At 37.3% G+C, this 21377-nt stretch overlaps 1 protein-coding gene across 1 annotated transcript in view; it reads left to right on the forward strand.

The window, feature by feature from the left end:
• Nucleotides 1-21377, forward strand: part of MAU2 (MAU2 sister chromatid cohesion factor) — an 82192-nt gene that overhangs the window by 21177 nt on the left and 39638 nt on the right. The window contains exons 2-8 of the mRNA XM_020969318.2: nt 5072-5089; nt 5303-5368; nt 6793-6888; nt 10693-10787; nt 12285-12312; nt 16978-17133; nt 19150-19296. Coding sequence (XP_020824977.1) covers nt 5072-5089; nt 5303-5368; nt 6793-6888; nt 10693-10787; nt 12285-12312; nt 16978-17133; nt 19150-19296 — 606 coding nt within the window. The remainder of the gene's footprint in view (nt 1-5071; nt 5090-5302; nt 5369-6792; nt 6889-10692; nt 10788-12284; nt 12313-16977; nt 17134-19149; nt 19297-21377) is intronic.

A 21377-nucleotide genomic window follows, 5' to 3' on the forward strand; every position in this document is an offset into this window, starting at 1 on the left:
AGTATTAACAGCTCCTGGATTAGAAGACTCCTCTCGATGCAGGTATGCATCTTCTCTGCAATTTACAGTCTAAGAAGTTGCCTAGAGCACTGAGAAGTTAATTAAGTCTGGGGTCCAGAATCGCACAGGGAGTATGTGTCCAGGTAGGACTTGAACCCAGCCCTTTCTAGTATTATGGCTTGTGTTCTCTATCCACTAAGCCACATTGCTTCTATATATCACGAGTGTCGTTGGTTTAACTTAGTATTCCATCCTGTTTTTCTCTCACTCTGTCATTGCTACTGTGGAAGTAGAAGATTGTAGGTCTGAGCATGATTTTATTTTTGTTCATTTTGTCAGTTGCCCTGAATGCCCTAGGTAGAGATTGGTTACATTTGCGCATGTGGCTATTTACATCACTGACACAAGCTGGAAAATTCTAATACTCATTCAGAGGAGTCTCTACAGGGATGTGAAGAATTATGACAGTGATTTCACCAGAATTTGTTTCCCAAAATGTTTGACTATACCAGGCCCATATAGATGTTTCCAAGTCTGAGACCAAGGAACAACCCAGTGATCAGTATATTCAAGAAGCTGAGGCTATGACCAAAGGATAGAAAGTGACCCAAAGAGTCCCCCCATTAATTATAATATTAAGACAGTGATTGAGTATGAGGAATGGAAAGTAGAATGCAAGTTTTGGAAGTGTAGAATTGCAGTGGGAAAAGGGAAAGCAACATTATGGAGCATTTTCAAGAGTTTTTTTCTCCCACTCTTGTGGCTATACACCATTTACTTGGAATACTCATTCAGAACAGGAAGGATGCCCTGAACCAAATTTTCACTGCTGTTCAAGAGTGGAAAACTTTCAAAGAAAGTCTAGTTTGTAGTGAGCAGCCACAGGGCACCACAATCCAAAAAATTCACCAGTGAGTCTGTCACTGGATCAATATTCAAACTCTTTATAGTTTGGTGGAATTTGCCAGCTCTTTTACTTTGCATATCCTTTGAAAACCCGAGATCACTTTCTTGGCGTGATTAGACATAAGAGGACTTTTGCTGAATTATGTACCAATTTGAAAATGTGTAGCTAAATGTTTTAATGAGTAAGATGAAAGGAGGGGATGGGTTTTAAGATTACTTATCTCACAGCTTTATTCAAACTTTTCTTCTATAACACATACACTCTTGTGTTTTTCAAATTATTTAGGGTAATAAGGTGAAGTATGTAGCTGTAGGGGAGGTATGGAGGTAACCACTGCCTATGATCTTTCCTAATGATTTCTGTTTATGGCCCTCTAAACATAAAGGAATAATTTATTTGGCCTTTAATTTCTCTAGTGTATGGTTTCCTCATGTATAAATAACTACAAAGTTGAACTGGATGATTGATCTCCAAGGTCTCTTCTAGTTTTAACATTTGTTCTCCTTTCTTCTCATATCCTTTCTAGTGTTGATGTTCTGTCTTTTCAGCTCCTTTCTAATTTAGATATTCTGACTTCTCCATTCTAAGGCCTCTTCTGACATTGAAATTTTATATTCTAAATTCCCAACCATCTCTGAAATTCCATGATTCTATACTACCTACTTAAGCATTATGATAGTTTATGGGGTTCTTAGGAAAGAGGAAAATATATTGTTCACAAGTATTTAGTGAAAGACATCAGGGAGAATTGAAGGAAATTAAACTTGGCCAAGTAAAGATAATGACCGTACTGCAAGACTTTAAAGGGTGACTTTATGTGAGAAGAAATTAAAAGACCACATAGATATAACAGTTGCTGGCTTCTTTCTCTTCTTTTTAATTGAGAAATAGAAACATAGTGAAGACTTTCCTTTCTACTTCTTTCCATACTCCACAGGTAGCCAAATGATTGGCTTTGTTCTATTGAAGTTTAATATAAATGTCTCTTTGTGCAATCCTAAGCCCCGAATGAGGCACTTGTGGTAGGAAACATGGTGAGAAGATCACTGTGCCACATTCTTAAAAGGAAATCTTTTTAGAACTAATATAGGGGCTTCACTCTATTTCCTTGTCTTTGCTGGCAATAGAGTTACATATCAAAAGTCCTGGAAAATTGGACCAGTTTTATAACTGATACCAGGGGGTATTTGTCAGGTTTGGCTTCAAAATAAATGTGGCAGCTATTGGGGGAAAATGTATTATGATCAGTTAAATCTGTGATTACTTAGTTTGTGTCCATTAAGTTGATTTATAGTTGGTCAATAACTCATAAGTAAAAGGAAGAACACTTTCTAATTTATATATATATATATATATATATATATATATATATATATATATATATATATATATATATATATATATATCCTAGATAGATAGGTATATATGTATGTACGTATAGGATATATGAGTATTCCTGATATTATCATTTTACATTCTGTGTGCTGCCTGAAGTTTATAGCCCTTTAGGAATCCAGCTGGTGCCATGCTTTTGCTGTCTTTATAGTTTATATCAGTTATTTCACTGAGTTCTGTTTGGGGTTTTAAATAAAAAGAGTTCAGTGGCCTATTTTTGAGAGGAGACATAGATAGTTTAATTAACTGGGTGAGATAATATATGGAAAGCACCGTTTAAATGGTATAAAACATTACATAAACGTTAACTACTCATATCTATTTTGTACTCAAGTCAATAGACTCTGGAGCACTATACATTTTAGATATAGGGAGCCTTTAAATCATACATGCCCAATTTAGGAATGTGATTTCAGGCAGGCAGTCTGTAGCTGCCAATACTGTTCCCTCCATTTTACTTGTACAGGATCCCTGCCCCCTTCTCTGCTCTCTCTGAAGCCCAAAGAGACCATTCCCATTACTTTGGCCTAATAGAAAAATAAATTAAACTTGAGCTGTGCCTCAGTTCAATCCAATTCAGCAAGCATTTATTAAGTACTTAAATTGTATAAAGGACTTCATATTATGCACTAGAGATACAAAAACAAAAAGAAAAAAACGGTACCAGTCCTTAAGGAACTTACATTCTACTGGAGAAAACTAATATGCATATGAGTGAAATAAAAGCTAGTTTGGGGAGAGAGAGCATTTACCACTAGGGGGATAAGGAAAGACTTCAAATAGAAGGTAGCTTCTGAGCTGAGCCTTGAGGGAAACAAGTGTTTCTCAAAGGTGGAAGTGAAGAGGGAGTGCATTTCAGACAAGTGCAAGGATTTGGAGGTAAGCATTGGAATTTCAAATTTGAGTGACAAGAAGTAAGGCAGTTTATCTGGAACATAGAATCTGTGAGGGAGAATAATATGAAATCAGTCTAGAAAGATAGGCTAGATCCAAATTATAAAGGCGTTTAAGTGCCAAATAGAGAAATTTGTATTTTATCCTAGAGGAGGTAGAGGATTGCTGAAGCTTCTAGAGTAGAAGAGTGAGACAAGCAACTTCTGCTTTAGGAATATCAGTGTAACAGCTGTGTGGAAGATGGAGTAGAAAGGAGAAAGAACAAGAAGCAGGGCTATCAATTAGGAGACTATTACAGTGGTTGAGACCAGAACTGATAAGAAGCTAAAATATAGTTGTAATTATGTTAGTGGAGAAAAGGGAATTATTTTGATACATGTTGTGGAGATAAAATTATTCCAAATTGCAGCTGATTGGAAGTGAATTAGTGTAAAAATTAGAAAATTACTCCTGCGTTGTTAGTCTGAGTGACTGGATGAATGGTGAATACTCTTGACAGAAATGGGGAAGTTTGTAATAGGAAGATAGTGAGTCCCATTTTGGATATGTTGGATTTAAAATGTCTTTGGAACATCCAGGTGGATATGTTCTACCGTGCAGTTGGTGATGATGAATACATAGATCTGAGTTATTTGTGTTGAGGTGATTAATTAAACCAAAGGGAACTAATTAGATGTTTCTAAAAGGGAGTCTATAGAAAACAAAATTTTGAGGGTTCAAAACAAAGCCTAGGAAACACCTGTAATTAAGGGGCTGGAAATAAATGATGATCCAGTGACAACAGAAATGAAGAGTGTTACAACTAAGTAAGTAGAGAGCTAGGAGAAAACAGCATCATGGAAGCCAGTGGAGGAGAGTATCTGGGACAAGGTTCAACAGTGTCAGAATGTGCTGAGAGGTTAGAAAGAATGAGACCTTAGATGGCCTTAAATAAGAGAGCATTGATAACTTTGGATAGAACCATTTCATTCAGATGTGGAAGGGGGTAGTATTATAAGAGATTAAGAATTGAGTAGAAGGTGAAGAAATGAAGGCAGTGAATGTAGACCCTTTTTATGAGTTTGGCTATGAAAAGAAGAGGAGAGCTCCTGGAAAATGGCAGAATCACATGAAGGTTTTTTAAGAATATGGGAGGTTTGGACATGTTTAAGAATGAACCAACAGAGTTTGAAAATGAGGAAGGGAAGAGGGAAGGGGCAAGATCCTGAAGGAGATATAACTGAACAGGAACAACAGTACAAGTGGGATGGCCTTTGCAAGAGGGGACGCATTCATCAGAGACAAGTACATAAGAAGATGGAATGGGAGATATTACAGATGGGTTTTAGCCACCCACTAACCCTTATCTCCCTCCATATTGGGGGTGGGATGGGGAAGAAGATAAGCATTGTGTGCAGATATAGTAGGTGTGTAAGAGGACTTCAATGTGTTTTTTAAAGTCAGATGAGGGAGCTATCACTACTGGGTGGTGGGGAGGAATTAGTGGAGGTTTCTTGGAAGCAGTGGTCTTTGAGGTAGATTTAGGATATCATTAGTCTAGATGAAGACAAGATGAATTTTAGGAGTGAACAAAGATCTAAAGGCAGCAAAGTACAGGATGTGAACAAGGAGCAGTACAGCTGACTACAGTATAGAGTACAGGAGGAAGGGGCTGTGTGAACTAAGAGTAGGAAGGTAGGGCCAGATTGTGAAGAGCTTTCAAAGCCAGGCTAGTCAGGCTTATCAGAGAGTGGAAACTCTGTCCCCAGAAATGAATCTTCTTTTCAGGAGGTAACAAATACATGACCTTCCCACAATACTTCCTCAAATGCCTTGTAAACTTGTGCTATGTCAATGTCAGTTATTATCTAATTCCCTTTTTCTTTTTTCTTACAGTGGTTGATATCACAGCAAGTATCCTTTTCATGTTGGTATTTCTCTTATAGCAGTGCTCTGTTAAATAACATGTCATAAACTTTGGCTGAATGGCTAAATGTTAATCATCCTCAACTTAGTATAACGTTGGGACTGCATGTCATTACAATTGAAAGTGATTACCTTAGTGTATAGGTCTCTTCAATATAATTTTTTTGCAGTTTTCATATTTCCTTAACTAGATGTCATTAGATTCCACAGTTTGAAGATGTCAAGTTTGAAGCAGCAAGTCTTCTATCTGAGTTGTATTGCCAAGAGGTGAGAATGTGTTGTCACTCTTTTAGGGCTGTAACAAAGGACAGTCAGAGTAATTTTTAAATTTAGAATTTCTCTAGTTTTTAAAATACCTTATTACTTTCTTACTTCAGGTACCCTATTTTTAGGTTATATATATGTAAACATTTTAAAAAATATTAACAAAGGGGCAGCTAGGTGGCACAGTAGATAGACCACCAGCCCTGGAGTCAGGAGGACCTGAGTTCAAATGTGACCTCAGCCACTTAACACTCACTAGCTGTGTGACTCTGGGCAAGTCACTTAACCCCAATTGCCTCATTTAAAAAAAAAAATATATATATATATATAAGCAAGATCCTTTTATAGCAACATACAGGTAGACAGAGAAAATAAATACCAAATAAGTTATGTGTGATTAATATTTTTGGTCTGAAGACTAATTCTTTTTGCATGGAAACTTTTAAAATTCACGTGTATATTTCATCCACTCTATAGCAAAACCATAATATAAACTTTTAGGCTCCAGTTCCCTCTTAACCAATAACTCACTATAATTCCTTTTGATCCTTATAATTGCATATGTACATGTATCTATATATGCAGGGTTTAAAAAAAACTCAGTTGTGGGCCTTCTGCTTCTGCTTTTTTTCACTGCATAATTTGATATGGATCTTTACATATTTTTGCATAATTCTTCATATTCCGTTCTTTATACAGTATAGCACTCCATTGCTTTGATGTACCTACCGTATTCTGTTTAACTGTTTCCCAAACACTGACCATTTAGGTTGCTTCCAGCTTTTCATTACTGCTATGTATAGGGCATCTTTGTTTAAATAAATTATTTCCTTGGAATATATTCATAGTAGCAGTATTACTAAAGTTAAAGGGAGTAATGAATTTTCTGGTTATTTCATACGACTAGACTGTGTTACAGGAAGATTGTACAAATTTATTTTGTTACCAGCAATATATGAGTGTACCTCTTTCCTCATAGCCCCAACTAACTTTTGATTTTATCATTTTTCTTTACATCTTTTAAATTGATGGACTTCAGAACTTTTATTTGAACCCTCTCTTTTTAAATATAATGTTATTTAAGAGAGCCTGGATTGATAGTGGGCTGAGAATTTCACCTAAGAAGGTACTCCTATCTGGTGCAGAATAGGTAAAACTGAGGTCTACATCTAATTTGATTGTATGACGTTCTGTACTTGATTGTTTCATTCTTGTCCAATGATAAATCATTGTGTGGAAAATGCGTAATGTCTCTGCTACAAAGCTTAACAAAGAATAATTGGTTTTTACATGGCAAATTGCCCCCCCATAATCCAAGACTTTTGATAAGTGTGACTAGTAATGGGCTATCAGAAACTGAAGCTGGTGTGTAAATAGTCTTATTTGAATATTGATTTGTTTTTTCCAAATTAAAAATGTCCTTTCAGAATTCAGTTGATGCTGCAAAACCACTCTTGCGTAAAGCAATTCAGATTTCACAGCAAACACCCTACTGGCACTGTAGACTACTCTTTCAGCTTGCAGTGAGTATCATCTCTTTATATATAAGATGAGAAGCATAATTATATCTTCCTTTTATATAGCTTTATAAGCATAAGTGGGTGACCAAATATCTTTGAACTTATTTATCTGTAAAATAGGGAAGATATTTGTCCTGCCTAGCTAGAATTGTTCTGAGAAAGTGCTTTGAAAGCATTAAAGTAATATATATTTCAGCATGGTAAGGATCCACAGTTTCGTCAGTTTGAGTACTCCCTCCACTGACACAAATCAGAATCCCTCTTCAACTTAATACATAGTCTTCAGAAGTTGCCATAGCCGAAAATTCATCACTCTCTGGCTAACCTGAGGAAGAGCTTCTTCACATTTGGCTAGGCAGGTCCTCAGATGACAGGCTTTCAGTCTAGCATCAAGCCTGAACTGGAAGCCTTTCAAGTTTGCTTGCATCTGTCAGAGCTTGTGCTTAGCTAGTATAGCTTTTAGGAACTCAAGGTCATTTCCATGCTATGATGAGACATCAGAATGTGACTAGTGGAAGAAAGTGACCTATAAATGTGAAGTGATTATTATCAGAAATAGTTTAGGGACCAACTAAGTAGAAGATTTGGTTCAGCTTTGCTTCTCCAACTATTACAAAGAGAGCATGTAGGAATGGGAAAATTTGGAACATTTAAGAAAGTATTAATTCATCATTCATTAAACAAGCATTTATTAAACTCCTTCTATTTGCCAGACACTGTGCTAGGCCCCTGGGAGATACAAGGACAAAAATTAAAACATGTCCCCTCCCTTCAGTCTGTTGAGCTTACAGGGAAAGGTACACAGAAATTTACTACACAGTAGGTGCAAGGTGATTTTGCAGTGGGGTAGGGTTATTAGCAACTTGGGGAATAAGGATAAACCTTCTATAAGAGGTGGAACCTGAGCTTAGCAGAGGTGAGACAAGAGTATATTGTAGATATGGGGGATAGTCTATACAAAGGCATGGAAGTAGGAGATGGAAGGTCGTGTATGGGGAATCCCAAGTAAGCCTAGTTGTCTGGAGTGTTGTGAGTGAAAGAAAGTAATGTACAGTAATCTTGAAAAGATAGGCTGGAGCCAGATGGTAAAGGACTTTAAAAGCCAAATAGAGAATTTGTATTTTATGCTAGAAAAAATAGGAACCTTTGCAGCTTCTTGAGCAGAGAACTGAGTTGATCAGAACCGTGCTTTGGGAATATAAATTTGGTGGGTGTGTTGAAAATGTATTGGAGAAAGAAGAGCCTGGAGACCAGGAAGACCATTTAAGAGACTATTGTAATAATTCAGGTTACGATGATGAGGTCCTGAATTGGGGTTGTGGATAAGTGAACGGAAGATAAGGGTCAGATGAGAGATGTATTGTGGAAATAAAATTGATGTGACTTGGCAACTGATTGTGTATGAGGGATGAGGGAAAGAGAATAGTCCAAGTTAACTCTCAAGATTGTAAGCCTGGGTGACTAGAAGCATGATGATGCCCTCAACAGAAATAGGAACGATAGGAAGGAGGGAGAGTTTTTTTGGGAAAAATAATGACTTATGATTTGAACGTGTTTAATTTGAGATACCTATGAGACATCCCATTAGAGATGTTAAATGGGTAACTGATAGTGTAGGATTGGAGTTTAGGACAAAGATTGGAGCTGAAATACATACATCTGGGAATCATTTGCATAGAAATATTAGTTCCAGTGGGAGTTCATGAGATTACCAAGAGACAAGGAAAAAAAGTTCAAGGACAGAACTTGGTGTACACCCACACATAAAGTGTAGGTTGGACTTGGTTAATGATCTAGCAGAGGAAAAACCAAGAAAGAAGGACCAGACAAGCTGGAGGACGGGCACGAGAGAGCAGTGTTACAAAAACCCAGAAAGGAGGAAATGGTCAGTAGTATCAGATGCTGTAGAAAAGTCAAGTACAAGGGCTTAAAAAATAAAAGCCATTAGATTTGGCAATTGAGAGATCATTGGGAACTTGATAGAGACCAGTTTCAATTGAATGGTAAGGTTGGAAGGCAGATTGTAAGGGGATGAAAAATGAGTGGGAGGTAAGAGAGTGAAGCCATAGTGTAGGTAGTTTTTTTCTAGGAGTTGGACTGGAAGGGAGGAGAGAGATAGTTTGATGATAGTTTGATCGGATGGTGGGATTAAGTGAAGGGAGTCCCAGCTTTTTGTCCCTGAATGCCCCTAACAGTAGATCTCTCTTCTCAGCTTCCCACTAGTTAAGCCTCAATCTAGAGACTTTCTAGAGCCGTAATGTAATTGATGGAAGTAGTATCTTGTAGATGAAAATTTTTTCAAAAGGACTTTATAGACTTCCTTCTCTTTGATGGTTAACTTAATATCTGTCTCCTTTGTTTCTTTCATTGCCTATATAAATTTAAAACAAAAGAGTGAACTTACCTTCTTAAAGAATGTGTAATTTATTTCCAGAAGATTTGCTGGGTCCTTAAGAATTGAGCTTAAAAATCTAAGCCTTTCTTGTTTGGCTCATTAAGGCAGACGTGCTCATTTTCCAAAAGACCACATGCCTGAGTACTGTTGAAGCCAAACTAGGCATACTGCAGCATTATAGCCTCTCAGTTTTGATGCTGCATGCTGATTTCTGCTAGCAGGAGAATATTATTGCATATCTTTGTATAAACTACAGTATTAGCACATAGAATTTGGGATTCCTCCCCACTTTATTTCTGCATACATCACAGAATCTTGGAATTAGAAAGGTTTTCAGGGGTTATCTAGTCTATTCTCCTTGTAGTGTAGTGAATAGGGTGCTGATTTTGGAGTCAGAAGACCTGGGTTGGAATCCCTGCTGCCACTTAACGTCTATGTGACTTTGGACTGTTCCCTAACCTCTGTTGAATCTCAGTTACCTCATCTGTAAAATAAAGGGTTTGGAGTAGGTAATTTCTAAGGTCTCTTCAAACTCTAAATCCCTTGATCTCAGAAGCATGAAGATTAATAGCGTTCTCAGTGAGCGGCCATCCAGGTTCTTCTTGAATATCTCAGGTAAAATCTTTCTTATATTGAGTCAGTACTTGGTTCCTTGAGACTGCGACCTATTAGTCTTCATCCTTGCCTTCTGCAGAACAATTCTGATCCTTCTTTGCTATGACAGCCCTTCAAGTATTTGAAGACAACAATCATAAGTTTTCTTTTCCCCAGGCTAAAGAGCCATAGTTCTTTCAACTGATATTTGTATGACATAATAAATGTTTATAATATTACTTAAGATGTGAGCATCTGCACAAAACTTAAAACCTAGGCTTAACACCAAGGTAGCAGACAGTGGAAATACAGTATTATCAGGCTTCCAGGAGGATTTAAGGCATTTCCAGTCTTTTGATTTTTCTTCCTACCTCTGCCATAATTTCGGTAATACTTTTTTCATGCCTAGCAGTATCTTATCACAGAGTGATCTTCTCCCTGTCCTTTTTCTAGGGTCCCTGATATGTTATATTTAACTACAGTTTATTACATATACTACTCATCAGATGCAGATTTATTCCTGGCTGCTTAATTACCCTAAGGGGTTTTATGGACATTTGTGTTAACTGTTTACCACACATTTGATGCATCATTAAACTTAAATAATATACATGTAGTTGAAATAGACTTCTGTACCAAAAGCATTTGAAGAGTGTGAAGATTGCTCATCTAATTAAGTTCAAAGCTAACAGAGAGATAACTATTGAAATATGGTAGGCCAAGCTTTAACTGGTTAGCAAATAAAAATGTACAGTAGTATAAAAAGTGACGTGTTATTTGAAATGAAAGGATTGAGTGTCTCTCCGCTTCTTTTTTAGCAACTCCACACACTTGAAAAAGATTTGGTATCTGCATGTGACTTACTTGGAGTTGGAGCAGAATATGCCAGGGTAGTAGGATCAGAATATACCAGGTATGCGTACATTTTTCCTTTCCTTCTCTGGTCTGCACACATTCTTCCTTTTTTCGATTTCTTTTCTACTTCTCCTAGCCATTCCAAATTTATTTGGAATAATTCAGCAATAGATAAGCTAGTCTAAAATTAATATAGCAACCAGGTTTCTATTAAGGATTATTTGCAAATTTTCTGAATTATGGTTCTAATGTTTTTCTGTTTAGTCTGACCTAAAACTATTGATAAGATGTACCATTTAACCATGTAAAAAAAGTACATAATCTAAACTGGAATTTACATCTTTATCTTCAGAAGGTACACAGCAATTCTCAATATTAATTACCTTATATTTGACATAAAATGATGCCCAGGATACTTTGAAGAAAATTACATTGATTTAAACATTTTCTAAAATTGTGAATTATAAATGGCGGGGTTAATGAAACATGGGAAATGGTGTCCAGAGAGCTAGATATGAATCTTTGCTTTGCAATTTCACCTTAAGCAAATAACTTAAGTTCCCTTATCCTCATTTTCTTCTTTTATAACATGGAAATTATAATACTTAGACTGCTGTCCTTCCAAGATTGTTATGTGAAACATAATGCATGTAAAATGCTGTATAGATGTAAAGAACTACATAAAAATGGGCTTATATCATTATGGCTCATTAGACTCTGACAGTTGCTGAGTTCTGTGCCATGGTGTCTTCCCAATACCCACCCTAACACCAACATGTAGCCTTGAAAGTGTCTGTTTTTCTTATTTAAAATTTAAATTCTTCTCTCCTATGAAAATCTCCATTTGTTGCCATTAGTGGCTTTGTTATGGCCCAAATCCATTTATAAACAAATCTGGTAATGCTTTTTCTGGTCATTCTTTTGTTTTAAATGGAATCCCATAAAACTGCAATTAATTACCTTTATAATAATAATGATAATAGTAGCTCACATTTTGATAGCTCTTTAAGGTTTACAAAATGCTTTCTTACTTCACAATAAGGGCAGCTAAGTGGTGCTGTGGATAGAGTGCTGGCTGGGGAGTCAGGAGGATCTGAGTTCAAATTCGGCCTCACACACTTACTAGCTGTGTGACTCTGGTCAGGTCACTTAACCCTGTTTGCCTCGTATTCTTCATCTGTAAAATAAACTGGAGAAGGAAATAGCAAACCACTCCAGTATCTTTGCCAAGAAAACCCCAAATGGGATCACAAAGAGTCAGACACAACTAAAATGGCTAAACAACAGCAGCACTTCACGGCACTGCAGTAGGTGGGTCAAGTGTTATTGTCTCCATTTTACAGGTGAGGAAACTTAAGACTCAGAGAGGAATCGCTTGCTAGCGTAGTTTAACCATGAGGACTATAGCAGTGTGCAATGAACCTTCATAGAATACTGACTGTAATAACTGACTTTCAGAATCTATTAATGCACAACCTGTCTGCCTGAGTATTTAATTATCATGTTTTAGCAACTCAGGCCTTTGCTTGCTCTTATTCTGGCTTCTTGTTTTCAGGGCACTGTTCTTGCTGAGTAAGGGGATGGTAAGTAAAGTTTGTTTTTTAATTCTCCAGTGTGAGGATTGAGCAGGAATGAAATGAACTAGGGATCTTAGTGAATAGAACTTCAAAAAAATATCAATTAAAACTTGTCATTAAGCCTTAGTTTTTTTATGCCTAAAATATTTGCCTCAATAGTGTATCTTCTGAAAACTAAACAGACTTAAGGAAAATAGAAATGTCTGGCTATCCAAAATCTTAGTGCACTTTGATCTCACATGTCCTTTAGGTAGTTGGTAGCTGTGAACCTTTATTGTTACTGCTCTTTTTGAAAAGTTTAACTTCACTTCAGCCCAGGTAAATAAACAATTTAAGGCTGTAATGGTTCATTCAGCAAATATCTATGAAACTCCTGTGATATGTAAGGCACTGTCCTAGGAATACCAAGTTATGTGACACAGACCTTGCTATTTAAAAACTTATTGTCTGCTAGTGGGGGAAAAAAAACATGCATGCAAGTAACTAAATACAAAGCAAAGGAGGATATGATGATCTAATTCAACCAACATTAAGTACCATGTGCAAGGCATTGGATGTGCAACAATGAAAAATAACAATCCACACCCTCAAAAAGCTTATAGTCCTTCAGGAGAGAAATGAAATGTACACAGATAAGGATCTTACAAGGTAAAGTATGGTAGGGCCAAAAGAGAGAGACAGAATCCTCTAGGAAAGTTTGAGGAGGAATGCATCACTTAGACTTGGGAAGTTCAGGAAGCATTTCATGAAGAAGAGTGCACCAGAAGGGAGCCTTGAAGGAAGGGTGGGATTTCAGTAATAAAAAGTGAAGGTCAAAAGAGGAGTCTGTTGAAGGCAGGGAGATTGCACAAAGGTATAGAGAGAGAAAAGAGTTTGATAATGATGGGAAATAGAGAGCATCCCATTTGACAATAACCTAGAAATTTATGTTTTATTTGGTTGCAGTGGGGGAGAGAAAATTCAGTTATGTGGACATCAGTTGAAACTGTCTGTGTGCTGAAAGTAAAGGGAGCAAATATGTTCTTGGTTTGCCGTACTAATGATAATTTCATCCTTCAAAAGATGAACCAATGAGGGGTACTGATATTCTGAGCGCAGTGCTTATCAGTAAGGAGAAACTGGTTGCTAAAATGATAGGAACCTCAGGGAGAAATGACCGTTCCCATCGTGGAATTTGTGATAGAAAGAGGAAAGGTGGGAGTAGTGTGTGCTGTAGATTTTTGAAAAGCAGGTTTCAAAGGGTTCAGAGGAAGAGATAGATAGGAGTCCATAGACTAAAATTCTACAGGACAAGTCAGCCCAGGAAAATGGGAAGCTGTCAAGTAAAGAGGAGATGTTGACTAAAGAGACCAGTATGGACACTCATGGACCAACTTACATTTTTAAAAAGGTATACCCACCAGCCGTGGAGTTAGGAGGACATGAGTTCAAATCCGACCTCAAACACTTGACACTAGTTGTGTGATCCTGGGCAAGTCACTTAACCCCAATTGCCTCACCAAAAACAAAAAAAAAAGATATACCAATGATAGAAGCAAGGATGGATAATGGAAGAGGAATATAGAAATATGGCATAGGCCTATAAGAATAGCATCAGATGTACTAAAGCTCCAATTGAGTGGAGGCTGGCAAGGCTAAGACTAAAACCAAAGGTTTTTATTTTTTTTTGCTTCTTTGATGAATTTATGTTTTCCTTAATGTGGATGCTCCTTCCACTAATTCAGAAAACAATCTTTCCTTACCTTCTATGCAGTTCTTGTCCATGTCCTCCCTTATGTGCAACTCAGATGGATGATTCAGTGTACTATAAGCCTTCAAAGATCGTAGGTCTAGAACTGGAAGAGCTGTCAGAGGCCTGGAAGGGTTTGAGTAACGTGCTCCAGGTCATAGAGGTATAAATAAGATCGGGGTTGAATTTAATCCATGGAACATTCAGGCTGTCCATCAGTTATCCCTTTTTTTGCCTTTGGTTTTCACATCATAATCATTTCCAGATATATGTCCCCCTCACCCATCTCTTGTAACAGATGAAAAAAGAAAGAAAAAGAGTAGTTTAGCAAAGTCAACTAACACATCAACCCTATCAGTACGTGTGCTATCTATCCTCCAGAATCCCTCCCCTCCCCTCACCTCTTCAGTGAAGGGAAGGAGATTTACATCTTCTCAACTCTTTCTTCTTCAGGGCCAAGTTTGGTCTCTATAATTGCATAGTATTCAGTTTCATTTATTCTTTCTCTTTACATTGTAGTCATGTATGTTGCTTTTTTTTGGTTTTGCTCACTTTTCTCTACATTATTCCCATTAAGTTTTCTCATGCTTCTCCAAATTCTTCATATTTCCTTATGCCAATATTTTTCTATTGCATCCATACACTTTCATGTAATTTATTTAGCTGTTCCCTAGTCAGTAAATCCCTCCCTCTTGTACAGTTCTTTGTTGATAGTGTGCTGCAAGTTAGTCACACTTGCCATGTACCTATCCACTTCCCTTTTATTGATCTGTGTAACTTTGTAGATTGTAGTATTCCATGACACCACGCCATATAGTATCACTGTAAGAATATTGGTGGGCTGCAGTTTCAGGGTGAAGCTTCAGCTCATTAAAACATTGCACAACTTTTCAAAAGCAATGTAGCTTACTCCTCCCATCTGATTCTGGGCCAAGGGCATTGTCCATCCTCAGCATTTGTCTAAGAGATATTCACTGGTAGACTAGCTCTGTGATCTGTTCCTCCAGGAGCCTATCATAATCTGGAAAGTAGAATTTTTTCCTTTTTATTTCCCATGTGGATAGTTAAGGCAAACTCTCTGAATGACTGTGTATCTCATTTAGGCTCTACAGAGTTCCAAGGTGGAATCAGCAGAGTGTCATCTGAAAATAGTAGCTCATAAAGGACTTCAGTATCTGTAGGAAATCTCTCCTCCTTAAAAACCTTCCTTTGTCCATAGCAGTAACAGATATTTTTAATGATACTACATATTCTTGTTTTAATTCCTTAATATTTACTAATGTCTAGCTTGATGCTAATAGAGAGTCATTGTACAATGTTATTTCTGTTATATCTTTCAATAAATTTCGTATGATTTTAATATATGCACCAGTGATAACATGTTGGAGACATTTTGTTCTACCAATGAAATGCCTTTTTAAAATTAAACAATAAGCACATTATAAACATGAGGCTTCTATATAATCTACAAGACTTTGGCCCCTCTCAGTGTCATATCCATCTTCACAACGAAGCATCAGAGTTGGACTTTATGGATTTCTTAAGGTACATTGTAACTTAAAAATAGGCTCAGAGAAAGGATAGGATGGGATAGTGATAACAGCACAAAAAAACAAAAAATGGTAGTTACTAAACTTTTAGGTTTGATATTTTTTTTCTCTGCCAAGAGAGAACTAGAAAAAAAATCTTTGGACTAGAAAAGAAAAAACTGAAAAAAAAAAATCAAGAAAGGCAGAGAAATAATTAGAGAGTTGGCTACCTTCCCTGAATGAATTCAAGTCAGTAGGCCCAGATTGAACTTCATTCCTTAGGGTATCAAAAGACCTGGCTAATGTGGTTTTTGAGCCACTGTGGATGATCCTTAAAAGACAGTAAAGAACATGCAAAGTGCTGTAAGACTGAAGAAAGACAAATGTACTAATTTTCAGAGAAGAAAATTAGAATCTATAAACTACAGACTAGTAAACTTGACAGCACAAATTAAGAAGGGTAGAAATTGAAATCATGGGTAGAATTTAGAAACAGGCAAATTTAGGCTTGACATCAGGAAAAATTTCCTAACATTTAGACATCTCCAAAAGTGAAATGAATTTTTTTAGGGAAATAATTGTGAGTTTTCCTTCAGGACTGGATATGACTGTCTGTTATATTGCAGAGTTGATTCTAACTTAGGTATGGTTTGCACTAGATTCATTTCAGCTGAATACCTGTGTGTCTCTTATATGGTGCTGCTGAGGTTCTTTGCATCTCAGAGATTCTGTGATTCTATTCAATCTGCCTTTAAACTCATGAGAATTGGAAAAAGTGTAGTCAGTGCTAGCACATAGAGCTCAAGATATGAAGTTCTCAGGGAAAAGCCAGGTTTCAGCTAATACAAGGAAATAGATTAAACATAAGCAAAAATAGATGGGGGAGGGAAAAGGAGATATCCAGGATGGAAAGAGGCATCAGTGGCTCACCATACTGGAGTTTGACAGAGAACGAAAAAGACTGGTATAGAATATGGCTGGAGTGAATACAAATGAGAATATGAGGAAAGATAACAGAGTAGGGATTTTATTCATGCATTTATCTGCATGACTATTATTAAATGAATACAGCCTTAGCAAGTGAGTTGAATGAGTACTATATGTTAGGTATGGAGGAATGATTGGAAGTAACAGATGGGAAGAGGTCATCAATAGAAAACTTATAGGCAGCACCAAAGTTGTTTTTTTATAAATTAAACCAGGTTTATGTTTTGCTAGAATGATGGTGACAGCCTCATTATTTAACTGATCTATGAATCTCAAGTTGGGTGTGGTCTGATTTTTATATGAGAGGTTTACAGTTCTATGTTCCATGGCTTATATCATAGCCATGTCAACCACTTATTCATTTTGAAGCTGTCATGAATATTCAAGTTAAAACAAAACAAAACCCCAAATAGCTTTTCCTTATAGCTCCTTCTGATGGAAAGGAAGTTGCAAGAAGTTCACCCCCTTCTGACGCTTTGTGGACAAATAGTTGAAAACTGGCAAGGGAACCCCATACAGAAGGAGTCCCTCCGAGTGTTCTTCTTGGTCCTCCAGGTGACGCACTACTTGGATGCCGGACAGGTGTGTAACTATTCTATATCTGTATTTGTCAGGAAGAGACCCCCCTAGAAAATTATTGCTAACCAGTGTTGAAGTTCAAAGTCTAGACTTATGAACTGAAATAAGCAATAATTCCAGTGAAGATTTAGCTTCAGTAATCTGTGCTTTTGATGCATTACAATATTCAGACACACTACACATGTGATTGTATTAAAATTGCATACTGGAAACTACTTCTTCAGCTAAACTAGAAATTGAGGTTGTGAGCTAAAAATGTAATCATTTAAAGATGAGGAAAATGTTTCATGAAGCAAAGCTCAGAGATCTGATTTAGGAACAGCAGTTGCAACTTACCCTGCTGAGTTTCAGCAGGTCTGTGAACAGTAAATCTAAAAGATTGCTTAGTCTTTAGGCCTGGCTCATTGATCAGCATAATGCCTTTGGAGCCTACAGATGGATTCAGACAGTAGCAAGGAAAGTACAACATGAAACTCTAACCCTTCGTTTCTAAAGAGTTTCTACTTCTCACACCGTACCTCATGCCCAGAAGAATCCATCTTACCATCTGGTGCCTGAGCAAAATCAAAGAGGCAGGGTTTTAGCAAATGCTGCCTTTAAGGCAGGCAAACAGTAACACTTCCTATTTTGCCTACCCAGGGGCCCCATGTGGCAACTTGTCAAGAGCCCAAGTGCAGCACTTAATTTGCACAGAGTGCAACTGACTACAGCTGCTCTCATTTTTCAAAGGGCACTGGGGCCTGTAGGACTCCAAGTTCCAGCCTTGCAGGTTTCATCCTGATCTATAGAGCCTTCTGTTCAAATAGAGATAAAGAATTCCTTTTAAGGCCCTGCATATTATGCTGTTTTGAAAAAGGTCAGGATAGACAGAAGCCTTATTTGATCAATGTAAAGAAATGGCTTCTCTTTGTGAATTTTTGAGTAAATTAGGAGAATAAGCAGACTTATCTTTCCTGGAAAAGAGATGGAGCCAAAGACCTATCTTTTTAGGAGGAAGAAGCTGTCTGGCAAGAGGCTAGGAAAAAAAAATAGATGGATGCTACAATTTTCCTGACCAAAAGTCCAGGCCCCCACCTGCTGAGGAATCCAGCTAAACCTACTTTCGACTAGGACACTTAGTTACGGATCCTGGGAACTCTACACAAGCAGGCAGGCAGGCAACAAACATTTATTAAGCATTTACTTTGTGCTAGACACTGTACTAAGAACTGGGGATATAAATGCAAGCAAAAAGAAAGACAGTCCCTGCACTGAAGGAGCTTGCATTCTAACAGGGGAAGACAATTCATAAAAGGGAGCTGAAAAGCTTGGGGGGAGGGGGTAGTGTAGTACCCACATGGCTGTGTGGTGGCAAAGTCCAGAAAGTCAAAAGCATAGCCAAGAGGGGAATGAATCATGGCTAGCCTCCAGATTCTGCTTTAATTACCTTAGACTACTCCGTAACTCCAAACAGTTGTTTATGTTTGTTGATTTTGTCCATTATATTTTAATCAAGGGGGCAGCTAGGTGGTGCAGTGGATAGAGCACAGGGCTGAAGTCAGGAGGACCTGAGTTCAAATCCAGCCTCAGACCAAACACTTGACACCTACTAGCTGTGTGACCCTGGGCAAGTCACTTAACCCCAATTGCCTAAAAAAAAAAATTATGTTTTAATTAGTTCCTTGCTAACCTTAGCCATGGCTTTTCAGCATGACAAAGTGAAAAGGAGAATATGAATACTAGTTAACTATTTGGTACTTTTGAAAGAGGATGGCAAGCCCTAAGGTTTCTGAGGCTGAAGGTAGGGATGATCCCAGCTACTAGAAAAAACAGATTTGTAGATGAGAAAGAACGCATAGAAGTCTCACAGATCAGATTCTGGGAGCAGGATGCCATGATCCATTCTAGTCTTTGTGTCCATTATGTCTGAATCTGGGCTTAGATTTCATGAGTGATTCAGTGGAACCCATTTAAAGTGATCTCTATTATATTCATCTCAACGCAATGAACTGGTATTTGATGTGAATTAACTTCCTATAGGTGAAAAGTGTGAAGCCATGTCTGAAGCAGCTTCAACAGTGTATTCAAACTATTTCCACTCTTCATGATGATGAAATTCTACCCAGCAATCCTGCTGACCTCTTTCATTGGCTGCCCAAAGAGCACATGTGTGTATTGGTCTACCTGGTGAGTAGCTCACTCTTTCTACTATTACCACAGCATAAAGTTTTTCATTGTGTTCTGGCCAAATGCATATAGCTCTTCCCACTGAAAACTCAGCCCAGCATTCAGAGCACATTAGTATGCAAGCCATTTTTATGTCCATAACCATATTCACTAGATTTGGGAGAGGAAACAAGGAAATCAGTGCATTTGAGTTACAGGGCAAGAATCAGGCGTATAGGTATTTCTCATCTGATAAATGAGGTCTTTATAACAATGGGATGGATTATATATTCCATTGCAAAAACATAAAAGTGAAGTGATAGTGTCTTTCTAAGATGATGGGTTCTAAGTTGTGGTATATGACTGTAATGGAGTACTATTGTGCTAAAAGAAATGATGAGCAGCTAAATCACTATTGATTAGACAAATGCAAATCAAAACAATTCTGAGGTACCACATCACACCCATCAGATTGGCTAACATGACAAAACAGGAAAATGATAAATGTTGGAGAAGATGTGGGAAAATTGGAACACTAATGCATTGTTGGTGAAGTTGTGAACTGATCCAAATGCTCTGGAGAACAATTTGGAATTGTGTCCCAAGGGCTATAAAACTATGTATACCCTTTGATCAGCAATACCACTACTAGGTCTGTATCCCAAAGAGATCATAAAAAAAGGGAAAAGGACCCACATGTACAAAAATACAGCAGCTCTTTTTATGGTGGCAAAGAATTGGAAATTGAGAGGATGCCCATCAGTTAGGCAATGGCTGAACAAATTCCATAAAAAATGATAAGCTGGCGGATTTCAGAAAAACTTGGAAAGACTTGCATGAACTGATGCTGAGTGAAGTGAATTAGAACCAGGAGAACATTGTACACAATAACAGCAACATTGTGAGATGCCTGACTTTGACAGACTTAGCTCTTCTTGGCAATGCAGTGATCTAAGACAATTCCAAAAGACTCATGATAGAAAATGCTATCCACATCCAGAGAAAGAACTCTGCAGTCTGAATGTAGATCAAAGCATGTTGTTTTCTCTTTCTTATTTTATTTTTGTTTTTTCTTTCTCATGGTTTTTCCTTTTTGTTCTGATTCTTATTTCACAACATGACTAATGTGGAAATATGTTTAATATGGTTGTCTATGTATTGCATGATGTCTTGGGGGGGGAAATTTAGAACTCAAAATTTTACAAAAGTGAATGTTGAAAACTAAAATGTAATTTTTTTTTAAAGAAATGGGGGCAGGTAGGTGGTGCAGTGGATAGAGTGCTGGCCCTGGAGTCAGGAGGACCTGAGTTCAAATCCGGCCTCAGACACATAACACTTACTAGCTGTGTGACTCTGGGCAAGTCACAACCCCAATTGCCTCTCCAAAAAAGGAAAAAAAAGAATTTAAAAAAAGAAATGATGAGCAGATGTATTTCAAAAAAACCTGGAAAGGCTTGTATGAACTGATGCTGAGTGAAGTGAGCAGGACTAGGAGAACATTGTATACAGTAACAGCAACATTGTGTGATGATCAGCTTTTTGATAGACTTGGGTCTTCTCAGCAATGCAATGATCTGAGACAGTTCCAGTCCACAGAAAGAGCTATGAAGTCTGAACGCAGATCAAAGCGTACTATTTCCTCTTTGTTGTTGTTTTTTCTTTCTCGTGGTTTTTCCCTTTTGTTCTGATTCTTCTTTTACAATGTGACTAATGTGGGAATATGTTTAATATGATCATACGTGTCCAGCCTGTGTCAGATTGCTTGCTGTCTTGGGGGAGGGGAGAGAGGGGAAAAAAAATTGGAACCCAAAATCTTATAAAAGTGAATGTTGAAAACTAAAATAATAATTTAAAAATATGCGCTTAAAAAAAACCCTGTAGCTCATACAAAAGGTCATATATACAGTAATCTTAATGCAGAGATCACATGACTAAACCCTAAAATTATTTAATTACAGAATTTTAACTGTCTTCATTTAAAAGGAGAAGCTTATTCTTATCCTGAAGTATTAAAATATTAGTCATTTTTTAAAAAGATAATGGGTTCTTTTGAAGTAAGCATACTTCCTGAGGGTCAGGAGATATCGTAGTGAACAGAAATG

This window comes from Phascolarctos cinereus, unplaced genomic scaffold (genome assembly GCF_003287225.1).
Source record: "Phascolarctos cinereus isolate Bilbo 61053 unplaced genomic scaffold, phaCin_HiC Scaffold_4;HRSCAF=312, whole genome shotgun sequence".
Classification (NCBI taxonomy): Eukaryota; Metazoa; Chordata; class Mammalia; order Diprotodontia; family Phascolarctidae; genus Phascolarctos; species Phascolarctos cinereus.